We start from the raw sequence: 24703 nt of genomic DNA, 5'->3' as shown, positions 1-24703 counted from the left end.
AAGCGCTGCGGAGTTTACTCAGTCACTGACTGATCAATCCTGCTGTTTACTGTAGAGATTCAATATTCATATAGACAGACAGCACAGGGATTATTAGAGAGGGCGGATAATGAGAGGAGGAGGAGGAGGAAGAAAATAATTAATAGGAAGAGGTCGAGGAACGACTATAAACAAGACGACAGCCATAAATACATCTTTCCCTTGCTAATGCTGCAGTCTGTCTCAGGACCAATCAGCAACAGGCAACGCTGTAGTGTCATCACTTTTAAAATAAAATCGTAAAAACTCCTCGAAGACAAATTAGCACAACTGCCGTTATTCTCTAAAATACATCCTCGTTTTCCTTTTCACCAAAGGCTGTGCAGTTTTACCAACAGCTGTTTGAACTTCATTCACATTCATCTCTAATTAAAAAAAGGTTTATGAGGAAAAGTTAACCACCGCTCTGACTGGTTAGCAGCTCCTCTCTCAGCCCGAGACAACACTGAGGACAACACAGCAGTCTCATCCTGATAATCCTGCGGCCCTCAGTATCCCACAATCCACTGCATGCTGGTCACCTGCTTAATGGCACGTCCAGACACTCCTCATCTACCCATAAAGTTTATCACCAGGAAGTTGGAGCTACTAGCCTGCAGCAGAGATGAGCAGCGAGCTACAGAGGTCTGGTCAGCTCACTCAACACCAACAGATTTATTTTGACTTTCAAACTCGTGGTCTTCTTCACACAGCCCCCTCTGGAGACACTAAAGGCTTTATACTACCTCTTCCACATATGCAGTGGTTCTCCCCAACACCTGGAAACACACTTTGATGTGGAAAATTGGTGGAGTTCCCCTTTAATCTCACCTGAGAAGCTCTGATTGGCTCGGTTGTTTTTGCCAACTGTGAAACAGATGTCAATCTTTCATCACATGCAACAGCTACGGGAGCAGCGGGGAGCCCAGTTGCATGTTGTTACAGCACTTTGACAACATTTTTATACATTTTAAAGTCTGTTTTATAAAAATTGCATGACTGCCAGTGAGAGATCAAACCAGAACATGAACCAGCAGAGATTTTTCACCTTCCAGATTTTTTTCTGAGTCTCTCGCCCGGAAAAAGACAACCTCTCGGCTTCAGCTCAACAACATCACACCTCACCGACAGCCTGGAGGTCAAAGGTCAAAGGTCACAGCACCCTGACAAAAGACGAACAAACATTCCAGAGAGCCTGAGAGTGACGATGACGGCGGAGAGGAAGAAGAGCTGAGGACAGCGAGAGAGTGTGTGCAGCCCTGAAACCAGAGCTCATTTAAAGTTAATCAGGCACGCTGCTAACTTCTAACTTATTTAAATCTGCTGTTCTTCTTCCTCTTTTGGCTTCCTCTCTTCGCTGAGAGCAGACTGAGGCAGACTGATGGATGTGACACCCAGCTTCAACCAACCAAATCACTCAAACTGAAACCTGAGACTTAAGGTTTCTCCAAATTAACCGCATCAACCAGACAAGCTACATACTACATTTTACAAGTTAATAACTAAATATGACCAGAATTGTAACCAAGGAAACCGGTTACAGGAGGGCTGTCCCCATCGACAAGATCCCGATTCAAACCTCATGTTGTCAGTTTTGGCTTCATTGTTGTACAAAGAGCAATACAGGATATCAACAGCACCCAGTACACACCCAATAAAACTACGGTAATACTGCAAGTAGGCTTTTTAGTTTGTTTTAAAGATGACGTTTGTATGTTTACACCAGCATGTCAACTGAAGAGTGATTTTCCCTGTAAAACGTCTCCGATTGAAGAATGATTATAGTTGTAGAAAAGAGGCAGAAAATAAATTGAAATTTGTGTGGCAGAATAATGTTTTTCTGCTTTTTCTATCTCATTCATCATCTTGTGACCCAAAGGAGTCACAAGATGATGGGGGTGGGGTCCTATCACAGGGTTTTAATGTAGTAAATCCAATTTGGTTTAGCCTCTTAATCAAAATGAATTTAATTCCTAATTAATCCAGAAAGATTATGAAGCTGTGTGGCAGACGCAGAGGATAATGTCAAAACTATATACACATATTATAACAAATGAAAGGCTTTCCTTGTTTCTCTGCAGGGATGGACGACCAGAGAGATTTAGAAGTTGCCACTTTCAATAACACACCCATCCCCTCACCCCCGGCCAAAACAGCCAACTCATCTGGACAGATTGGAAATGTCCATCCATGTATTTATTTATTGTCTACATGCGCTCATCGTTTGCAGGCTCGAAATGAAAATAACAGCTGTGTTCGACCTGCCAAGTTTTCCATTTTGTAATTTTGTCTTTGGTTGTTTCCATCATTTCCTGCCAATTTCTCATTTTGTCAAGTTTGTCTATAAAATAAAAACAAAAAAAAGTCCAGAGGTCAAAAGGTCAAACCAGGGGCGTCCTCCTCTATCGGCTCTGTCAGGGAGGGCAAAGGTCAAGCAGCAGCTCAGGCGTTAAAAGCCGTCAGTAGATCCAGCAGCACATCAGGCTGCAGATGATTACTGAATATAATGAGACGATTACACTCTGTACAATTCACCTCTAATGTCAACACACACACACACACACACACACACACACACACTCAGCAGTAGAGGCAGTTAAGTGTTTCTCTGAGGCGTTTAGGGACTTTCTGCCTCTTCCAGCTGTCAGAACCAAAACTGAATGATGGACGATGATTGGCTGTGGCTGCCAAGCGTGCGCACACATACACACACACACACACACACATACACAGAGATAGAGAGAGAGTCACACTCACACACACACACACACACACACACACACAGACAGTTACACACACTTTCCTGAAGCTGCTGGTGAAATATTCAGTGCTGCGCTCACTAAAGGCAGCTCATCTGCCTCAAGACATTTACACCTCATTTTGCCAATTTAGTGTGGCATCCCTCCTCCAGCCTGACACACACACACACACACACACACACACACAGTAAAGTAAAGCTAGTTAATTCCAGCCTCAGTGTACTTCTCCCATGCTAAACCCACTCAGTAGTTCTCTAAGGCAGCACTCATACCAAAGCTAATCGCTAAGCTAAAATATATACACACACTCACACACACAGAGACACACACACACACACACAGACACACACACACACAGTTTGTGTGTCTTCATGTTGTGTGAGGCAGCAGGACTGTCAGTTATTGAAGTACATTAAAGTCAGCAGCAAGCAGACACACCATGTTTACAACTAGCTCAATCATGCTAACAACAGCACATCTACTAACTAACCAGCAAACCAGCTAGATAACCTGGTAACTCACCAAGTCACTTTCTAGCTGACCTGCTAGCAAACCAACAAACCTACTAACCTAACAACTCACCTAACTAATGAGCAGAGACACTGTGTTGACTAGCTAGCTTAATCACGAAACAGCTGGCTAAACTACTAAATAACATCTTTAAAAACCAACTTGACTGCTAACTAACAAGCTATCACACTAGATAACCAACTAACCCGTCTACTAATCTGCCAACTAACCCGCTAATTAACCAGCTAAACTCTTGCCAGAGCCAACGAACATAATAACTAACATGCTAACAAGCTAACCAATCTTGCTACCTAACCACCTTACCTGCTTACTAACCAGCTAAACTCTTAGCTAACTAATACGGTAACAAGCCAAGCAACGTGCTCATCAACAAATAAACCTCCTAACCAACCACCTCACCTGCTAACCACCTGACAGGAGTAGGACACACGCACCTTTACTCACCTCTGCAGCAGCGTTGTCCTTTTGGAAATTAGGTGGAATTAGAGGAGGGCCTTATGGTAACAGTTAGCTGCCTTATGGTAAAAGTTAGCTGCCTTATGCTGCCTTATGGTAACAGTTAGCTGCCTTATGGTAACAGTTAGCTGCCTTATGGTAACAGTTAGCTGCCTTATGCTGCCTTATGGTAACAGTTAGCTGCCTTATGGTAACAGTTAGCTGCCTTATGGTAACAGTTAGCTGCCTTATGCTGCCTTATGGTAACAGTTTGCTGCTGAAGTTTAAAAGTTTAGGGCCCGCCTCATGCTGGTTTAGTGGCCACATCCCAGCTCACTGATTGGCCAGCTGACCAGGAAGTACTACATCAGCCAAACGGTGAGGTAGGAACTGACAGATGTGAGAAAACCTTGTTGTTTTAGGTTTTCTTTCAATTTTACCAAATTTTTCCCTTTTTTTAACTCTGTTGTCCCCTGATTTTGTTTTTTATTTTATTTTGTTTTCGACTTTACTTTTATGTCATTAGTACTTTTATAATTGTGTGTGTTGTCTCTTCTTTTGCATATTAGAGCCTACTGTTCCTTTCTGTTTGACTCTGTTCTGTTTCAAAACTTTTGTTTGGGAAAATGCTATATGGATTTATTATTAAATATTTATTATATTTAAGAGTTATTATTATAGTTATGACTGGACCAACACATGCTTGATGATTGAAGGACATATTTGGACAGAGAACACTAACATACAAAATATAAATCTGTGTCTCTTCAGCCAATATTTCCCCTTAAATTGATTTTGGGTTTTTTACATGTTTCTTTGACAAAGGCAAAAGGTTATAAATGTCCTATTCCTTCCAGGGACATTCAGACACGAGTATTTGTGTTCTCGAAGAATTGAAGTACTAATAACACAAGTGTATTCGCCTGTCAAAGTGTTGTTGTGCTTCGTGCTGCCTGTCATTTTGTAGTCTGCAACTTCTGATTATTTTCATTATAGTTTCCTGATTTATTGGTTCTTTAAAATAGTTGAAGATTTTCATCCCACGTTCCCACAACACAAGATGGTGTCTTCAAATTGTTTGATTTCTCCGACCAATAGGAGAAAAACCTAAAGATATTCAATTTACAAAAGCAGCAAATCCTCATATTAAAGAATATTTGGCTTTTTTTTCTCAGTAAATTACGTAAAACCTGTTCCTTTGGCAGAGGAAACAACACGAACAGTATTTGGGGATTTCAGGCAGACAAATGAACACAGTGTGAAGATCAGCAGTCGGTCCACACAGTGGATCAGTCAGACCAAACTACCCAGCAGCCCCTGCAGCAGCACGCTGACTCTCCATGTGTTTATTTATTAGTTTGCCGGGATCGCTCCATTGGCTGCTCGGCCACCCGCGACATCACATAACGAGCCGCCGGGCGGGCCGACGCCATGATGGAGGACATAGGAAGGAGACAGGTCCAGAGAGGGTATAGGACTGGGATTTTACCTGTCTCACACACACACACACACACACAGTTGTCAGGGAGACACTTCACTGCATGACCTCAGGCTGTATGCAAAGCGTAATGCAAACACTGATGGAAGAAGAGGTGTGTGTGTCCCTGCCTGCCTGAACACGTCTCAACTCCCAAAGAAAGGTTTCAGCCCGCCTCCCTGTCACCGTTACCATGACTACACTGACAGGCGGCCGTGACAGACAGTTTGAGTGGAGTTTGACGTTTCCAGCGTGGCTTCCAGGTGTGTCATCAGCCCATTCATCTCTCCGTTGTCACCTATTGTCTCTCCACCTCTACAGTATTTCTCTCCATCACTTTATCTGTTTTCAGTGGAATGACGGGAGCGGCGGGGTCAACAAAGGAACAACAAACAAACACACACACACACACACACACACACACTCTCACAGTGGACTCTTCAAACTCCCAAATCTCATTAAGAAACTTTCAAACCGGCGGTTGTAGATTAAAAATGGATCAAGATTCAGCAGCTGCTCGGCCTCTTTTCTCCTCTGATAATTCTGGAAGCTGATTTAAGTCAGATTTTGGTCTTTTGAGGTGAAGTGAAGGTCCAATCCCACAAGTTTTCTTTCTTTTTAACTCCACCAGGGATGTTTTAAACAGAATTATTAATCCAGAAGAAGGAACTTTTATTTTGTACAAAACACAGTTTTTACTTTTAAGTTTTTTAAATTTTCACTTTATAAACCAGAGTACTTTTTACTGAACCCAATGATGGTACTTTCATTTTATACATAAAAATAGTTAATTAATCTGTGTACATAATAGTTCAATGAAAGTCGCAATGAAAAACAACAAGGAGTCAAATCCCTGTATGTAAACACGTACTTGGCCAAGAAAGCTGTTTCTGATCTGCCATTTATTTTCTCGATTACCTGATTAATCGTTTTGTCTTTAAAATGTCAGAATAAAGTGAAAAATGACCGTCACAATTTCCCAAATACGACCAACAGTCAAAACCAAACAATACTCAGTTCATAAACATTAGCATCAAATAGTCACATTTAGCTGGAACCAGTGAAATGTTAATATTTTAGTTGGAAAATAGATGAAACTATTAGTTAATTATCTAAAAAGTTGTACATTAATCGATTCATTGTTTCAGCTCTGTCTGACGTGTCTTGCATTGACGATAAATCCCATGAAAATACCAAAACCAACAACGTGTCTCTCAATACTTTCTGACTTCCTGTCTGAGGCTCATTGGTCCCTGACATAAATCTTTAAATACGACTCACAAATATATAGTTTCATTTGTTAAAATGGCTCCGTGACTTCCTGAAACAGCTGCTCACTGTAGTTTTGAATAAGATATTTATACACTATATGACCAAAAGTATGTAGACACCCCAGTCTACATTCTGTCAATCACATGTTAAACCATCACATACAGCTGCAATGATTATGTGTCCACATACTTTTGGCCATTTCCTGTTTTCAGTTATCATTTCCAGCCTTTTGGAAACCAGCACATCATTTAATAATGCTGTTAGCGAAGGGAACGCAGTCTGCCAGAAATATCTTCCTGTTTATTAACTGTAACACTACAAATCATTATTGATTATTTCACATATTGATGATGTTGTTTGTTGATGTGTCGTGCGTCGTCGGAGTTGGCAGAGTGTGTCTGAGCCGATAAACTGTCTGCTGGCTTTTCGTTTTGTGTTCTTTTGGAAATGAACATTAAGAAGCTGCTCTGCTCGTTTGGTTTCTGACAGCAGCTGAAGAGAGAACATGAGCGCTGCTGTCCGACAAACAACGACGCAGAACAGATTTGTTATTTTCTGTTTCTGAGCTTCTGCAGCGGCTTTAACAGGATTCACGCAAACCTTCTGGGAAATTTTCAGCTCCCCTCCAAAAAAAAAAGAAAGAAAGAAAGAAGCAGAAGAAAAAGAAAAAGCAAAGAAAAAGTCACAGATGTGGAGCTGTGTGTTAACATCCGACCTCAATCCTGTAATTTAACCTCCAGAGATTAGGACGAGCCACTAATCCACACAGAGACAGAGGGAGGGTCCTGGTTTCTCATGTTTTAGTTTAGTGTGTTTAGTCTTTTGTATTAAAATATATTGTTTTCAATTCTGAAATCTCTCGTTTCCACCAATAAAATAGATTGAAGTGAAATTAAAATAAAGAAAAGATGAAATGAAAGATGGCGAGCTGAGGTCAGCCAGAGGATTAGAGAGAAAGAGAAACAGCTGTTCACTGAGCGCGCACACACACACACACACACACACGCGCTGAGAGCATGCTAACACGCTGAAGTGCTGCATTTGAGGACCTGACTGAAGCCTTCCTTAAATGCTTGAGTGAAGATCTGCACTGCAAACTGAACTCAGTGATCCCACACATGAAATATTAATACAACGAACACACTGAAAACACATGTATCCATATCCAGTGTTGGAAGAAGTATTCAAATACTTTACTTGAGTAAAAGTACTAATAGCCAAAAAAGTCCTGCATTCAAACCTTCCTTAAACAAAAGTATGGAAGCATTATTAGCAGAATTTACTTAAAGTATCAAAGTAAAAGTACTGCTAGTGCAGTAAAATGATCCCTGTCAGTGTTTCTATTATAGCTGATGTTTCTGGGTTAATATTAAAGTTGACTTGAGACTCCACAAAGTGCAACCAGGAAGAGGAAGAGGAGGAAGAGGAGGAAGAGGAGGAGGAGGAGGAGGAAGTGAGTGCAGAGTGAGAGGAAGAGGAATGTGGAGGAGATAAAGGCAGAGAGGTGATGAGAGAGAGAGATAAAGAGAGGGGGAGAGAGGGGGAAGGAGAGAGGAGACGAGTGTTTCCCATCCAAACAGACACTTCAGGTGATACGGAGAGAAAACGCCTCGTAAAGAACGACAACATATCTCTCCCTCTCTCTCCCTCTCTTATCTCATCGCCACAGTCTGAGCGGAGGAAGGAGAGGTGATTCAAGGTGAAGAACGAGGCGGCCATGTTAAATAAAAACCAGAGGACAGACAGAGAGAAGGTGGGAGGGAAGGAAGGAAGGAAGGAAGGAAGGAAGAAAATGGGTAAGTAGGAGCGAATAAAGGAAGGGAAGAGGAGGAGAGAGAAGAATGAACTGTAGAAAGGAAATGAGAGAGACGGAAAAGGAGAAAGAAAGAGGAGAAGTAAAGTAGAGGAGAGAGAAGAGGATTGAGGAAAAAGAAGAAAAGAAAAGAGCAGCGTGAAAGGTAGGGAAATGAGAAAGGAAAGCAAAAAGGTAAGGAAGGAGAGCAGGAAAGGAAAAAGCAGGTATAAGAACAAGAGAAGGGAGAATAGATAGAAGCAAAATAAAGGATGGAGGAGAAGAAGAGGGAGAAAAGAAAAGAAAAAGAACAGGAAGGACAGGTAAGGAAATGAGAAAGGAAGGAAGAAAGGATGGAAGGAGGAGACAGAGGAAAGGAGAGAAGGAAAGAAAGAGGAAATAAAAAGAACAGGAAGGAAATAAAAGAAGGAAAGATGGACGCCCTTTAGCTCTATAAAACCTCTCTGAGCTCAGCCGACCGCTGCGTCATTTTCTGCCTCAGCGCTGAAGCAGTTAACCAACACACACACACACACACACACACGCACACACACACACGCACACACACACACACACGCACACACACACACACACACACGCACTAAGATACACACACCTCTGCCAGTCATAAAATCCCTGGACCCTGCAGGGCAGAGCGTGACGAGGGCAGAGGGCGTCCCAGTGTGTGTGTGTGTGTGTGTGTGTGTGTGTGTGTGTCACTGTGTGTGTGTGTGTGTCACTGTGTGTGTGTGTGTCGGTGAGACGGAGACATATAAAGTAGCACAAAGGTAAAAAACTGTCTTTATGGTTGCAGTCGGCAGAGTGTGAAAATCCTGCCGGGCTGAGAGCCGACGAGGAGGAGGAGGATGATGAAGATGAGTCCGGTGATGAAGATGATGAGAAATGATTAGTTATGCAGCCCAAAGTCACCCATCACAAATAGATTCTCATGACTGATGAAATGATCAAGGTCCTTTTACTGGCTCTTCATCGTCTTCATCAGTTGAACGATGAAGATGTAGAATAAACTGATGACTCGGGTGAAGATGGTGATGAAGATGAAAATGAGATTGATGATGACACTGCTGTACTACTACTGACACTGATACTATCACAGATACTAATACTATAACTGCCAGTGGAACTACTACTACTAGATATTTCTACTGCTACTTGTACTAATACTACTCCTCTTAGTGGAACTACTTCTGTACTACTATTGATATTTCTACTGATACTACTATTGTTAGAGAACTACTGCTGGTACTCTTAGAGGACCTGCTACTTACACTGATACTACACCTGTTAGTAGAACTACTATTGATACTGTTACTTATGGAACTACTACTTCTGGCACTACCACTTACACATACTACTACTGGTGTTACTGCTAATATTACTCCTGTTAATATTACCACTGCTACTACTGGTGGACCAACAAAACGCTGTTGAAGTTCATTAACCTTTTACCAGCGTCTGTCACGCCCACGCTGTAGACTGACGGATGTGTGTCCAGAATCCTGCAGCTAGCATGCTAACAGTGCGACGCCTCAGAGTGTCTGAATGTGCTGCTGCTGCTGCTGCTGCGCTTCTCTAATGTTTGAGTTTACATCAGAGCGCAGGCAGACAGTGATGGAGGCTGCAGCTCTGCTCACTGGTTCTACTTCTTCTTGTCAGAGAGAGAGGGAGAGAGAGAGCCACAGGATGTAAACACCAAACAGGAAGTTGTAAAGAGAGGAGCACAACAGACCACAGCCTCCAATCAATGATCAATTACTGGACGAGGATGTCGTCATAATCAAATAAGAAAAGGAAGGAAAGAGCTGCTGCTTATTATGTTTATCTCCTGATTGATTGATGAAGTCATCATCAATTCAGTTTTATTTATATCGCGCCAAATCATGACAGAGGTTATGTCAGGGCACGTTTCACTGAGAGCCAACAGGTCCCACCATGAGCAGCCACACGGCAACAAGGAAAAACTTAACAGGCAGAGAGCTCGAGCAGAACCAGGATCTTGGGGGGGGGGGGGGTTCTCTTTCTCTCTCTCTCTCTGTCTCTCTCTCCGTTAGCTGTCACTTCCTTCGCCGTCACCTGTCAGTCAGGATGCAGACGGAGGCGGTTTCTGCGGCGACTGCCAGTGACTGTACACTTGGCAGAAGGTCCTTTAACACCTCGAGTTGTACTCTCTCTCTCTCTCTCTCTCTCTCCCTGCTGACAGTCCTGATTGTCACTTAGCATCTGCTGCAAATTACTGCACTCTGTTCCTGAAAATACTGTACTACTGATACTATTACTGCCAGTGGAACTACTACTGATACTGGTACTGATACTGATACTGTTATTGGAACTGCTTCTGTGAGTAGAACTGCTACTACTTCAAGCACTGTACTGTACTGCTATTGTTGTCACTACTAATATTACTACAACTACTATATCTTGCTTAAAATAACATTCCTGCCATGAATTTTGGACCTGTTGAGCTTCCGTCTACATGTCACCTGTCTGTCACCAGCCTGGTATAAAAACTCAAAGGTCCATTTATTAATGATCTGAAGTAAACGTTGAGCTTCTCTTCACCATATGAGGTCTTTACCTAAAAGAATGACACATTTCATTTGATAAACAAGAGTGAACGTATTTCCAACATGCCAAGATGTTAAAGTGACTTAAATCTGCTGAAAACAGAACAGGATTTTACATTGAGCATATTTTTTGTTCCCTTTTCTACTAAATAATATGACAAAAAACAGGATTAAATTAGTACCAGAATCTGAAACAATAAAATCTAAATCTAAACCAAACCCTGTTCCTGTTTTCTTTATTTCTGTTCTGCTGCTCGTCTTCGACACAGCGCTGTCACACTGTGAGCGCATTAATGTTAGCAGCATCTGTACAGCTGCTGCTGCTAACAACAAGCAGCCATGTTGCCTGCGTGTGTGTGTGTGTGTTTTCCTGCAGACAGACAGAGTTCAGCAGCCCAGTGTACAGAGCAGCTGTACAGCATCTGACCTCTGACCCCGCCTACAGGTGTGTGTGTGTGTGTGTGTGTGTGGCGGAGGGCAGCGACCTCCTCCTCTCCTGAGTCATACCACCTGCTACCAGCCCTGTTTGAGACACACACAAGCAACTAACACACATGGCGATATGTGTAGTGTTTTGTGCTCCCCTTCATCTCCTCCTCCTCCTCCTCATCTTCCTCCTCCTCCTCCTCTCTCCATGCCTGCATTTACTGTCACTCGTCTGTTTTGTTCTTTGTGTGTGTGTGTGTGTGTGTGTGTGTGTGTGTGTGAAGCCTCAGGCAGGTTTCCGTTCCACTTCGCTTGTGTTGTAGGAGCAGGTGGCAAGACAACACACACACACACACAGACACACACATGAAAACACACATGAAAACACACACTAACAAAATTATGTTTCTTGTGTTTTTGATTTCTGGCTCCACATAAAAGTAAAACACACACACACACACACACACACACACACACACACACACGCTGATCTTTGTATTGAGCCGTCTCAGTGGCTCAAACACAATCACAGCCCTGAGGGGGCGACCGAGATAGACAGAGACAGACAGAGATGGAGAGAGAGGCTGAATAGGAGGCTGAAGGAGTTCCTTCACGGTTCTCAAGGTTCTCTATAGATCGGTTAAAATAAACTGCTGCATCAGAACAAAAGAATCAAGGCACAGAAGATTTCATATTTCACACATATTCTTTTTCCTCCTGTTCTATTAATTTACACAAGTACTATATTCAACTAACATGTTGAGGTACTTGTACTTTATTTGAGTGTTTCTACTTTCTGCTTCTTTATACTACTGAAGTCACGTCAGACAAATGGTTTTCATTCTGAATGAAACAAGTAGCTGTATACAGTATATATATATATATATATATATATCCTTTAAACCTTTAGCAGGAAACAAGAACGTGAGTCTACATCATGCTCGCAGCTCTGTGCTGCTTTGACCTAAATGCTAATGTGGGCATGCTAACATGCTCATAACGACAGTACTATCATACTCATGTCTGGCAGCTGTAATGTTTAACATGTTCACCATCTTACTTTAGTGTGTTTGCATGCTAACATTTGCTAATTAGCACTAAACACCAGTCCAGCTGAGGCTGATGAAGTCATTAGTCCTGCAGGTATTTGGTCATAAACCAAAGAATTGGACACATTAACATGTTGACCTGATGATGGCGCTAGATGTAAAGTCAAAGGGTCGACAAAGTTATTACAATTCATCCTGAGGGGACCATGAATGTTTGTACTAAATTCATCACACTGCCATCCCCAGAGCCTTGCTAGCGCTAGCATGGCTAAAAATCAACTGAAACCACCTGAAATGAGTCCAGTTAAAATCACAAAAGTCATCTCTTCTTCCAAAAGTCACGACAAAGTGATTTTCAATTGTATAGAAAGTAAAAAAAATCATAATCATAAATGCTCCTTTACTTTCCAAGCCAAGAAACTCAAACGTTAATGTATCTCAGGACAGACAAGAGTTTTGTTAGCGGTGATACTGAAGAATCTAAACCTGCAAACTGAGGCTGTCAGTCCACTTTAACCTGGTGGATATTAGTTTGGCAGTTTGTGAAACAAGTCTGGGCACAACACAAGACATGTGTCCATGTTTGTAGATAAGGTGGAGACCACACAGCTAATGTGGCTCTGTTGTCACACTGTCACTGTCAACAACAACACGACAGGGACATTAGTGTTTAATACAAATACAGGTTCGAATGGCAGCGGCTTCCTGATCAGGCAGCCATACAATATAAAATGTAAATTTCTGCCTTTTGTGTGCTGATTGTTTTTTCTCAAACCCAGGACTCATTGATGTAATTTGTGATGACGCACACACGTTATATCATCAATTATTATGATTATTATGGTTTTACAGTCAGAGAAGTATCTCTGCCGACTTTGCTTGCCATCAGAGTTTAAAGCAGCTCTTTCAAGTAGAACTGGACGTAAACGTCTTTTAGAATAATTCCATTTAATTCAAATTGAGGTGTTTTTTATTTCAACTGAGGTCTAACTTTGCAGCTTCAGGTGGAAGTACGAAGAAGCTCGACCTGTCTAACACACCCTGTCTGTTAGTATATACACAAACACACACACACAAACATGGCAAAACACACACACACACACACACACACACACACACACACACACACAGAGGGCTGAGGGGATTATGTTGTGCTGAGTGACGTCCATGTTCAGGAATGTGTGTTTTCGGAAAACTAACGTGGGTCTTGTGTGTGTGTGTGTGTGTGTTACAATGGCCCCTTTGTGCCCAGGTACCCCCCCCCCCCCCACCCCCTAAACGTTCAACACTGGAGATACTGAGAGATGTATCTCCATCTCTCCATCATACCTGTTCTAACCTGTGGAGTATAAACTACGACAACGCTGCTACTTTAACCACCAAACTGCTGGTCATTCATTCATTCATTCATTCATTCATTCATTACATGCAGCTGTAGTAATGGACAGAACTGGATAACTCAGACAAAATGAAAACATAATCAAACAAATCAGATGTAATTGTCTGACATGACAACATGAAGTCATGTGTGATGTGTTTGTGGACGATGGAAAAGGTGGGAAAAGAGAATGAAAATGTCAAAAAGAAAAGATACTCGTCTCTCCGACCTGCTGATGATGTCTTCTGAACATTTTGAAGCTCTTAGCAGAAAAGTTGACTTTAATTTCTCTCTTTATCTGTATTGATTTTTAAGTTTAAATGTCTTGAAAACAAGACAGAGTGTCTACAGCCATGTTAGCTTGCTTGCACCAGCATACTAACATGCTCACAACGTCAACGCTAACATGTTGATGTTTGTTCACCATCTTAGCTCACTTTGTTAACATGCTAACATTTGCTAATTGACACTAAACACATAAACGGCTGATGAAACTTGAAAGATGACCAGAGCTCTTGAAATTCATCCTCTGGGGAACATAAGTTCATGGCAATGCAGTAGTTGTTGAGATATTTCAGTCTGGACCAAAGTAGTGGACCAACTGACAGACATCTGGGGTCCCAGGTTCAAATAATCAAAATGCAGGTAAAGTTCTTGAAAATGCTTCTTCGTAGAAAGTTCTAGCAGTCAAAAAGAGCCACTGCTGCTGCACTGCTGCGACTGGTCCAAGTGGTCCACAAGGCTACAGCAGGAGTTGTGACTAACACTGTGTATTCAGAACAGTTGCCACTCATTCTGTCCTCACATCACTCGGCGTACCTGCATACTCTGCTCACGTTCTTTGAAAACCTCGAGGGTCAGCGAATCATCGGAGGAGAGAATCTGCTCTCTGGCTGCATCCAGAAGACAGTACAGGTGATCAAGTAAAGACTAAAAGCTGTCCTCATTATTTGAAAGTAATAGATGTTTCCAGCAGTAGCTGTAACATCTGAGTACAGTGAGAGTATTTGTACTTCACGCCGTCCTCTCAGCTGCGTCTCACTGATGACAGACACTCTGTCCCTGCCTGGCTACATTTTTAGCCGCTGAAGTGAAATTACTGTAATTTTCTGGGGAGAAAAAGCTTCTAGCCGGCCAGCTAATGGTCGCCATTACAGTTTCTTTTTCTGACGAGTGAGCCGGACTGCAGAGAGACAGGAAGTCCTCTGTCTGTCAAACTGCAGAACCATGTGTTTTTGATTAAAAACACCTGCTTTAAATCAGTAATCATTTCATGGAGTGAAAGTGTAGCCGGGCAAACCGATAATGAGGGTTCAGTGTGAACATTAGCAGGTCCAGTGAAATGGAAAACGCCTTTTCGATGGAGTTACTGTCCTGTGTGTTTCTGTGTCGTTTTACTGGATGTTTATAATTTCATCCAAGCAGTTGGCATGGATGGAAGTGAAATTTTATGAAAGCAGATTGATGGTCTGATAGTTATTGTGGCTGCCCATACCTCAAGGAGAATTTTTTTTATGCTAGACTAGTGGTTCCCAATCTTCTTATCTCAAGCTAAAGTATAAACACGAGTTGTGAACCACTTTAACCAAAGATCGATTTGTGTTGTGTCTTCTGAAGGATTTGTTGCAGCCGGAGGAGGTAAAAACATCCAGTATTTCACAAAAAAGCAAAAAAATTCAAGAAAATCTGGACAGCCCTGCGTCACCACCCCCGCAGCACTGAGCAAGAGGGCTGCATTGTGTCACCGCGTTGTTGTTTGTTGTCAGCATGCTTCAAATTAGGTGATCATTGGTTTGTCGAACAGCGTCTAAAGCCTCTAAATACCTTTTTGTGGCCGTTTGGTAAAGTTCTAAATACTGTGGGATTCAGCCTGATTCCACCGCCAGGAAGGAGGTTTCAGATGCTGTTAAATGTTGTGATTTGATGATGGTACTTCACGGGGCTCATGAATGTCCGTACAAAATTGCATGGCAACCTATCTGATAGTTGTCGAGATATTTCAGTCTGGATCAAAGTGGTGGACCGACCGACAGACTGACAGAGTCATCCCTAGATCCCAGCTTTGAAGTATGCTGAGGCCTTTTAGATCTCAGCCAAACTAATGTTCCCCTACAAGCCTTTAGCCCGTTTGTTGACTTGTAGAGCAAAATGCTCAGAAGCCGCAGCCGTACCGGTTGTGTGCAACAGATTATGAATCAAACTCAGGAAACAACAGAAGGGAAAAAATGCAGATTTGGATGACGTGGTGGCTGCGACAACAGGCTGCAGCCTCCTGTTCTCCTTCAGACAGTTGATAGGCGCCGTGATATGAGGCCACAATGCGTTGTAAGTGTATACAGTTTTTTATCAAATGTTTCAAATGTGTGGCTTGAAACGTTTTCCTCTCCTGTTTCTGAAATCTCTGAACTCCCAGAGCTTATATCCATACATCATCTCTGTCGATGCCAAAAATCTGAACTTTAAAACTGTAAAAGGGTATAAATGTCTAAGAGACTCTTTAGTAATGGAACTAAAACTGAGATACGTTGATTGTTTACATGGAAATATGCAACTCAGGCTGTTGCAATCCATGAAATCATAGTCGGTATGTGGGAGAGAGAAACAAACACTCAGAGCTCAGAGCTTATATAAACTGAATGACAGGCAACACACACACACACACACACATCTCTCTTCATCTCTCTTCATTCAAAGGGCAGAGCTTTCCATAGAAGGAGGGATTGTGTTGGATTGGATGGAGGGAGGGGGGAGGTGGAGGGGGTCAGTACTATGAGTCAGCACACACACACACACACACACACACACACACAGGTCGTTGTGTTACCATAGAGACAGCAGAGTTGGTCAGCGTAAAAGCAGGAAGGACGCTGCCAGACTGTTAATGTGGAGTCCTGTCGGGAGGAGGAGTCGGGCGGGGGGGGGGCTCATTAACCCCTGACCTCGTCACTCTTGGCTGCTAATAACTGTTTCTGAGTGATATTTGACCTTTGACCCCAGCAGGTTCAGCACCTGCTCCGTGTTGTTTTGATCTCATCTCTGCAGGTTCAAAGTCGAAAGTGTACGTGTGTGTGTGTGTGTGTGTGTGTGTGTAGGCCGCATGCCAACAGGTAGGCAGCTGTAAACTTCAAGTGACAGACAAAATGGTGAATGTGTTCATGTGACTGATGAAGAGAAAACGTATTGTTTTGGGCCTCAGAGCATCGCTAATGAAGTCAAACTGAAATTTGAAATCTCCTCCTTTTTGGTTTAAGACTTATATTTGACAGTTTTCACACTTGAAAGCTGTCTGATCTACTGATCCCTGATCAGCCCCTGCAGTTGGGGTTCAAGGGCCTTGCTCCAACAGACGCTGTGGTAACGAGGGAGAGCCTGTGATCCAGGGTTCGAACCGGCGGCCATCTGTCCGCCAGGAGCCTGCTCCTCTAACCATTAGGTCACCACTGCCACAAGAAGGTACATTTATTGGAAAACACTGTTACTGCAGAACAATACATAACAAATAATAATAAGTCTAAACATAATATATAAACCATGTGTATGTTTTTTAAAAGTTACTTATCGTCTGCTGTGACTCTTGGAATTCCTTGAGTGGATCAATAGTTTATCTAATCTTATCCATCAACAGATGTGTATAAAACATCCACTGTATAAAGTAACTTTATTCATTCAATATTTATTTATTTTAATCTAAATTGGACTAAATATGTATTCTTTGCTGTAAACGTGCACTGCATACATTTTCTCTCCATGTGTGAAGGATGGAAATGAAAATGGAATACTGTACCTCTAACCAGTGAACCCACTGTTCCCAGTTCCAGTTTGTGACTTTGACCAACCAGTGAATGCACAGAGAGCGGCACTTTAACATTTAAGCAACATGTTTATTGAAATAAAATCTGGCTTTAAGCTGTAAAAAACACAACAAAAAAAGAAAAATACTGTACATGTATTTCCCCAGAGAAGAAGAGAACATGACTGAGCAGGTGTGTGGTGGAGTTGATACGATGACGTGTGGCTTTAAATCCGACTCGACTCTGTGAAGTGTGACGCCTGTGAGCTCAGGTGCTAACAAGCTAAATATTAACCCAGCAGGGGCGCTAGCTAGCTGCTTAACACCAGCAGGAACTCTGCTAGACAAACCAAACAAGGAAACACGGCTCCATATATGTGATGGTGATGACAGTGGATATGCAGGTGTGTGTGTGTGTGTGTGTGTGAGTCTTTGGTACAGGTATTTAGATGGTTTGTATACAAGTCTTTAGAAAGCAGGGAGAACAATGAAATGCCCGTGTTAAGCACACACACACGACACACAATAATGTTGCAACATAAACAGCAGATGAAAAAGTACAAAACAAAACCAAATATTTGACATGTCGTTCACATATATGTACAGTCTGAACATCACTACGACACCTCAGTGTGATTGTCTTCATGGTTTTCACAGTGCACGTGACATTTTCAATTTCACAGCCGAAAGTCCATCAACGTGACGCCACGAAAAACAGCCGATGCAGCGTGAAAGTTCGTCACCATCACGCAGCTAATGGCCCTCATCTCCACCCCCCACCCCCCCCCCCACCCACAACCCCCTTTTTTAACATTAAATAGAATAGAGAAAGGCACTCTGGGTAAAAGAAGGCGAAAGTGGGCGCCTGGAAAATTACCTGCCATTAATCTGTGCAAACAATTGACTTTTAAACCTTGGTGATTGGGAACACGGCAAAATTAAAAGTCGTACTTCAGCTGAGCTGACAGGAGGTGCGGAGGTTAAGAAATGGTTGTATTTTGTCTTAGTGTACCTTTTCCTTCATAGTGTAGTGGCTTTTTACAACCCTCCCTGCCTCTGACGTCTTATTCCCTTTCTTTCTTTCTTCCTTTCTTTCTTCACTGCTTGGCTTCCTGACCGAGCTGAAATTACCTTAAATTGGTCTGAACTGGATGGAAACACTCTAAAGTGCTGCTCAGCCAGTCTAGTTCCTGGCCGAAGAAAGCCAAGAAACAATAAAAATGGGTACCAAGAAAGAAAAAAAAAACTAACTCAGGAATTCACAGTCACTCTTTGTCACACTTCAACAAGCTGATCCGGCCATAAAGAGCAGCTCTAAACCTCGAGTCAGCTCTTCAGAAAATAAAAAAGAAAAAGAAAAGAGAAAGAAAAACACATTCAGACTTAATGAGGATGTCAACGTGAACCTTTCAGTGGTCCCGCAAAGAACTCCAGATTCAAAACACTTGTGAATAATAAAAAAAGGAGAAACTCATAACCTCCTTAATTTAACCCACCGTGAAAAGGTGAAACTAAACACAAATAAAACAATGGAAAAACATATAGAAGCTAAGGATAGACCCATATGGGATTCCCAATATCAACAGTGAACCGATTATTCAGGATTCTTTGTAAATCATCTTCTTGTAACTATCTTGTGCTTTTATATTTCAGGAAGTCTTAATTAAATACTGTACATTTTAACGTGTGATTGTGGAACATGAACATGAAAAAAACCCAATACAAATACACAGTATAAAAACAACCCTCCATGTTCTGGATCAACAGAGTTCATTTTGGGGGTTACGGTCACCAATTATCAGCAGATAAATATTGGTAAGCCCATATTTGATCTATCCCTTATGTAATCCTTCATGGTGTGAATATTGTGGTGTCCATGTGGAGGTGAAAACCAAAAACTGAACAGAACAGAAATGGCAAACACAACCAAACCAAAAATAAAAGGGATAACGGCCGTTTGGAAGTGGGTGCTGTGCAGGGGAATCAGTGCAGCTTTGGTGGAAGAATATTGGCAGTGCCAAATAAGTCCCAGCGTGACTACCACACCCGGTTGGTCCAATAAATGTCCCTTTGGTACATAGCCGTGTTTGCGTAGTCTCCTACCTGTTTGCTGCTGTATTTGGGCGGGTTGGCCTTGTAGCTGTAATCCGAATATTGGTCGGAGCCTGTGGAGTTGTTGTCGCCCGTTCCCACGAAGGTGTTGGTGGCGGGGAGGTCCTGAACGGCCTGGTGCTTCTTGGAGGCAGAGGGCGACTGTGGCTGCAGCTGGATGGAGGGTAGGGGGGAGTTGGAGCGGTAGTGGCGGCCCAGGTCGGGGCTTCCCGGCGGGTAGTTAAGGGGCAGGTGGATTCTGGGACTGTCGTTGACGTTGTCGTTGATGAGGTTGAACTTGAGGCCTTTCTGCAGGCTGGCCTCCTCGTCCTCCTCCAGTGGCTTGGCCGGTTTGGGAGCTTTTCCTTTTTTGCTCTTTTTCCCTTTGCCATTTTTGGGGCCCTGCTTGGGAGTGTACAGGTCCTTACTCTCCTTCTTGCCGGCCTGGTAGCCACTTTTGGTGTCCTTCTGCAGTCGGTGTCTGATTACCACCACTGCTACAATGACCAGAATCACACCAGCAATACCCGCGAGGCTGCCGTACAGGATGTTGCTGCGCTGAGCAAGAGCGTAGTTGGGATCTCCGGCAATGTCCCTGTCCAGAGGAGTGTAGAGGCTGTGTCCCACCAGCGCCTCGATGAGGGAGACATTTGACTTGGTGTCGTTGACAAAAACGTGGACCAGGGCGGTGGTGTGGCGGGGAGGTTTGCCTTTATCACTGACTCTCACCACCAGGCGGTGAAGCCCATTGTGCTTGCCAGTGAATTCCTGTGCCAGTGTGATCTCCCCGCTGTTGGGAGAGATGTGGAACAGACCATACGGGTTGCCACCTGTGATGGTGTAAACCAGCTCAGCATTTGGTCCAGAGTCAATGTCCTCAGCCTCTACCACCTCCACACGGGTGTCTGGCGGGGTGACAGGTGACATGTATGTGTAGGAAGAGTTAGCAGGTTTGGTGACATAAGGGGCATTATCATTCTCGTCCAGGACATTGATGGTCACACCCACATAGGAGGATCGAGGCGGGTCACCAGCATCCACGGCCTTCAGGCGGAAGGTGTAGGTGCTCTCCTTCTCACGGTCGAAGGAGATGCTGGACAGGATGGTTCCCGTGCCGTTCTGGATGACAAACTTGCCATTGTCCGGTTCCACAAACAGCCTCACTCGGGCGTTCTCACCATTATCGGCATCAGTGACGGTCACTACGCCAACAGGATTGAGCGGAGCCATGTTCTCGATGACAGAGAAGCTGTAGCCACTCAGCATAAACTTGGGGTCATTGTCATTGCGGTCCAGAACATTAATCACCACTGTAGCTGTGCCAGTTTTGCTAGGAACGCCCTTGTCTGCTGCTGCCACACGGAACTCATAACGATCCGTCTCTTCCCTGTCGAGCAGATTTTTCACACGAACCTCTCCTGTATTGGCATCAATTTCAAAGAGCCTGGTGGCCGAGACCTCGATGATGCTATAGGCCAGCTCTGCGTTGGTGCCGCTGTCTGCATCTGTCGCCGCGACATCCAGAACCATGTCACCTGGCTGGTTGCCCTCTGCAAAGTCAACCTCGAGCATGGCAGGGGAAAAGTTTGGCGTGTTGTCGTTCATGTCTGTGACCTGGACTTTGAGGGAGTTGGTGCTGGACAGGGCCGGGTTCCCAGAATCCACAGCAACAATTTCAATCCTGTAATCCTTAACACGCTCATAATCCAGCAGGGTAGTAGTCTGCAGGAAGTATTTCCTCTTCCGATCGTTGGCTGACTCGCTTGCAGGTCTGAGCTGAAATGGGACGTCACCGGCAACCACGCAGGTAACCACCGCATTTTCCCCCTCGTCACGGTCAGACACCTGGACCAACGCCACTGGTGTGCCAATGGGCATGTCCTCAGAGATGTTGGCCACGCCGTCATGGTGTGTCACCAAGCCGATACCACGGATCTCGATGGCCGGTGCATTGTCATTCTGGTCCCTGACGTTGATGGTCACCAGGACCTTGGAGCTCTTGGAGTTGGGTCCACGGTCTTTGGCAACCACAAAGAACTTAAGGAAGTTCTCCTCCTCGCGGTCCACCAGGCCCTTGACGTAGATTATGCCTGTAGAGCGGTCAATGCGCAGAAGCCTCTGGACAGTCTCCGATGCCTGATGGAGGCTGTAGTCGATCTCTCCGTTGGTGCCGGTGTCTGCGTCGTTGGCTCTGACCTACAAGGACAAAAAAAAAAGTCAGTTTGGAGCCGCAGAAAATACAACTGCAAGTTCAAATAAGAAAAGCAATTACGACGTTTTGGCTTTCATATGGCTTGCGCCATTTTGATGACCGACAGGAAATCTTCAGTATTAGGTCTAGAGTTCACGAAGAGTCTGTTTTTTTTTGATCATGGTCAAAATGAATCTTTAAGGGGTAACAGGCAGCCTGAACACACTGTATTTCCATTACAGCCTCAGTTACATTTTGATGATTATTTAGATTGTTTGACTTACAAAGAGAAGGACCATTACTAATGCAACACCACAAAGCCCTTTGTGTTTTCCTGAGGGGTGGAGGTTTTCTGCTGTGTGTGAAACATAACAGACGATCAAAGCTGAGTGCACACACCCACACAACAACATCTAACAGCCATGCAGCGGGTCATTGGCATCTAATGGGCAGATGAGTGAACGTTAATGTTCCTCTCATTATCAGAAAAGCCCTGGCTCCTCAGGGCCCATTAGGAGACAGGAGAGGACAGACTAACATCGGCCACGATCCGGCTTCATACGCCCAAACCCAAAGTAAATGTAGGTAATTAGTCAATTAGGGGGTACTATCAGTCAGCAGAATATCACTTAGCATGCACTCGTTAGGACGCCTTTCAATCTACACATCTAATACTTTTTAATTGTGTTCATTCAATGCCATGGCTGCTGTTAGGAGATGTAGGTCGGTGTGTAGTTTTAAATGAACTAGTTGTTGAACAGCTGATTTAAACGTCCCAGGTGCTGCTGGTTCAGCGTTTTCTACAGACTTCACGTGGGACTTGCAGTAATGTAATTAGGGTTTTTAAATTTTAGGGCCATTATTTCTTTAAAGCAGAACTGAATCTGAGCCAGGCTTGCACTCAGCAAAATAATCTCCTCAACCATAAGTCCTAAAAAATATTGGTTTCTTGAAAAACAAGAAAAAGAAATCTGCCAGTGGGGTATGATTATTTCAGCCTATTTAAACAAACAATAAAACTCATGTTGTTCGGGCCAAGGACACATGAATCTATTTCAAACTCTAGCAGAGATGCCAATGTTTTTAAAGAAATAGTTTGACATTTTGGGAAATACTTCTTTACTTTCTTGCCAAGAGTTAGATGAGACGATTGATGCCACTCTCATGTCTGTGGGATGAATATTAAGCTCCAGGCAGCAGCCAGTTAACTTAGCTTGGCACAAAAACTGGAAACAGCTAGTCTGGCTCTGTCCAAAGGTTACAAAATCCACCTGCCAGCACCCCTAAAGCTCATTAATAAACACGCTATATCTTGTTTGTTTAATCCGTGCAAAAACCACAGTGTAAAGACGATAAATTGAGATTTTATGGGGGGTTATGTGCTAGACTACGTCTTGGCTGGGAGCAGTGGAAATAAACAAGATATAATGTGTTCATTGGTGAGCTTTAGAGATGCTGGGTGTTACCTCTGGACAGAGCCATGCTAGCTGTTTCGCCCTGTTTCCAGTCTATATGCTAAGTGAAGCTAACCAGCTGCTAACTGTAGCTATACGTTCACTGTACAGACGTGAGAGTGGTGTCAATCTTCTCACAGGGTTTTAATATTTCACTCAGCGTAAACATCATAAAGCTTTAATGAAGAAACTAACACAGAACCTGTGACATCATCAATGTGGGAAAATACATCACAAATCAACATTTAATTGAACAAGGAGGAAATCAGGGTTTAAAAGGTTAATGCAGCCAACACAATCTCAGAGGGATTTTCTTTTCAGCGCAGACTCTAGTTCACACTGCCACATAATAAATATCTGGTTTCCTGACTGCTCAGGATCAGAGACTGTGACAGACCCTCACCGGCACACCCGGGGGTGACCGAGGAAATCACTGATCCAAGTCAGAGAGGTTAAGGTTAAAGAAAGCATGAAAGTGAAATTATAATTTCTCCCGCCCATTGATTTCCTTTCCTCCGGTGTGGCTTTAAGCAGCAGACATCACCAAACAGCGGTGAATTATTGACAGCTTCTGAGAATTGTGTATTGAACAGTTGAGCTGCTGGAGCAAAGTGCTGCTGTGATGAGGCCAGAACAGCGCTGGCTGCTCTCCAAGGCCGCTCTGTCCAGGCGTACAGCAAAGATAAACACTGCTTATCTCCCAGTTAACAATTAACCAGCGAGACCGACTGGTTTGCTAGATATTCTCAGCATGTTTTAGCCAACAGTGAACCTCCGATTCCTCCTGACTATTTTTCAAATTAAACCATCAATTTCTAGACTGGTTACCTTCCTTCAAGGAGGCTATTAGTTTCAGTTTATTCCTAAGAACACTTACTGCAGAAAGATAATCCATCACAATTTATACCCTGTCTGGTTTATTGTTGACTAAATTACATTGTAATTACATGGTAGTTCAGTGTGGACTCTTCATGTTATTTCGGGCTGCCTCTTTTTGGTTGATTAATCAGCTGGTTGTCAAAGAAATTATTAATGTTTTTTATTGTCTCTGTTGGAAATTTGGCTGTTAGTCATTAGTGAAAATGACTGTCAATAATCTCTTTGGTCTTTAATAAGCGGAAAGGGGACATTAATACTGGAGTTTTACAATCATCTAATTAATCAGTCAAAGAAATATTATGATTATTAGTCGATTAAAGTCATCTCTCAATCAGCTTCTTACTCTGACTGAAGTTAGAGCCCCTTATATTATTATTATTACTTTACATGAGAGCTTCTCTGTGTTTATCCTGCTGGTTTTAAAGTCTGAGTTGAAAGCTCCAGAAAAAACTTGTAAGTTAAGATTTTTTTGACTTTTTGTCAATCTACTGTTTCCGAGTTCAAGAAGGAACTTTCATGCTAATTAATATTTAATAAAATAAATATAAATATTTAAGCATTAGTAAGGGGGCTTTA

General features: G+C 43.1%; 1 protein-coding gene across 1 annotated transcript in view; it reads right to left on the bottom strand.

Annotated features, from left to right (window-relative positions):
* LOC139291518 (protocadherin-1-like) overlaps positions 1-24703 on the bottom strand; it is a 163779-nt gene that overhangs the window by 122397 nt on the left and 16679 nt on the right. The window contains exon 3 of the mRNA XM_070913570.1: positions 19616-21799. Coding sequence (XP_070769671.1) covers positions 19616-21799 — 2184 coding nt within the window. The remainder of the gene's footprint in view (positions 1-19615; positions 21800-24703) is intronic.

Source organism: Enoplosus armatus, chromosome 10 (genome assembly GCF_043641665.1).
Source record: "Enoplosus armatus isolate fEnoArm2 chromosome 10, fEnoArm2.hap1, whole genome shotgun sequence".
NCBI classification, from domain to species: Eukaryota; Metazoa; Chordata; class Actinopteri; order Centrarchiformes; family Enoplosidae; genus Enoplosus; species Enoplosus armatus.
The sequence above is the reverse complement of the archived record's forward strand: the minus strand, read 5'-3'. Positions and strand labels throughout refer to the sequence as shown.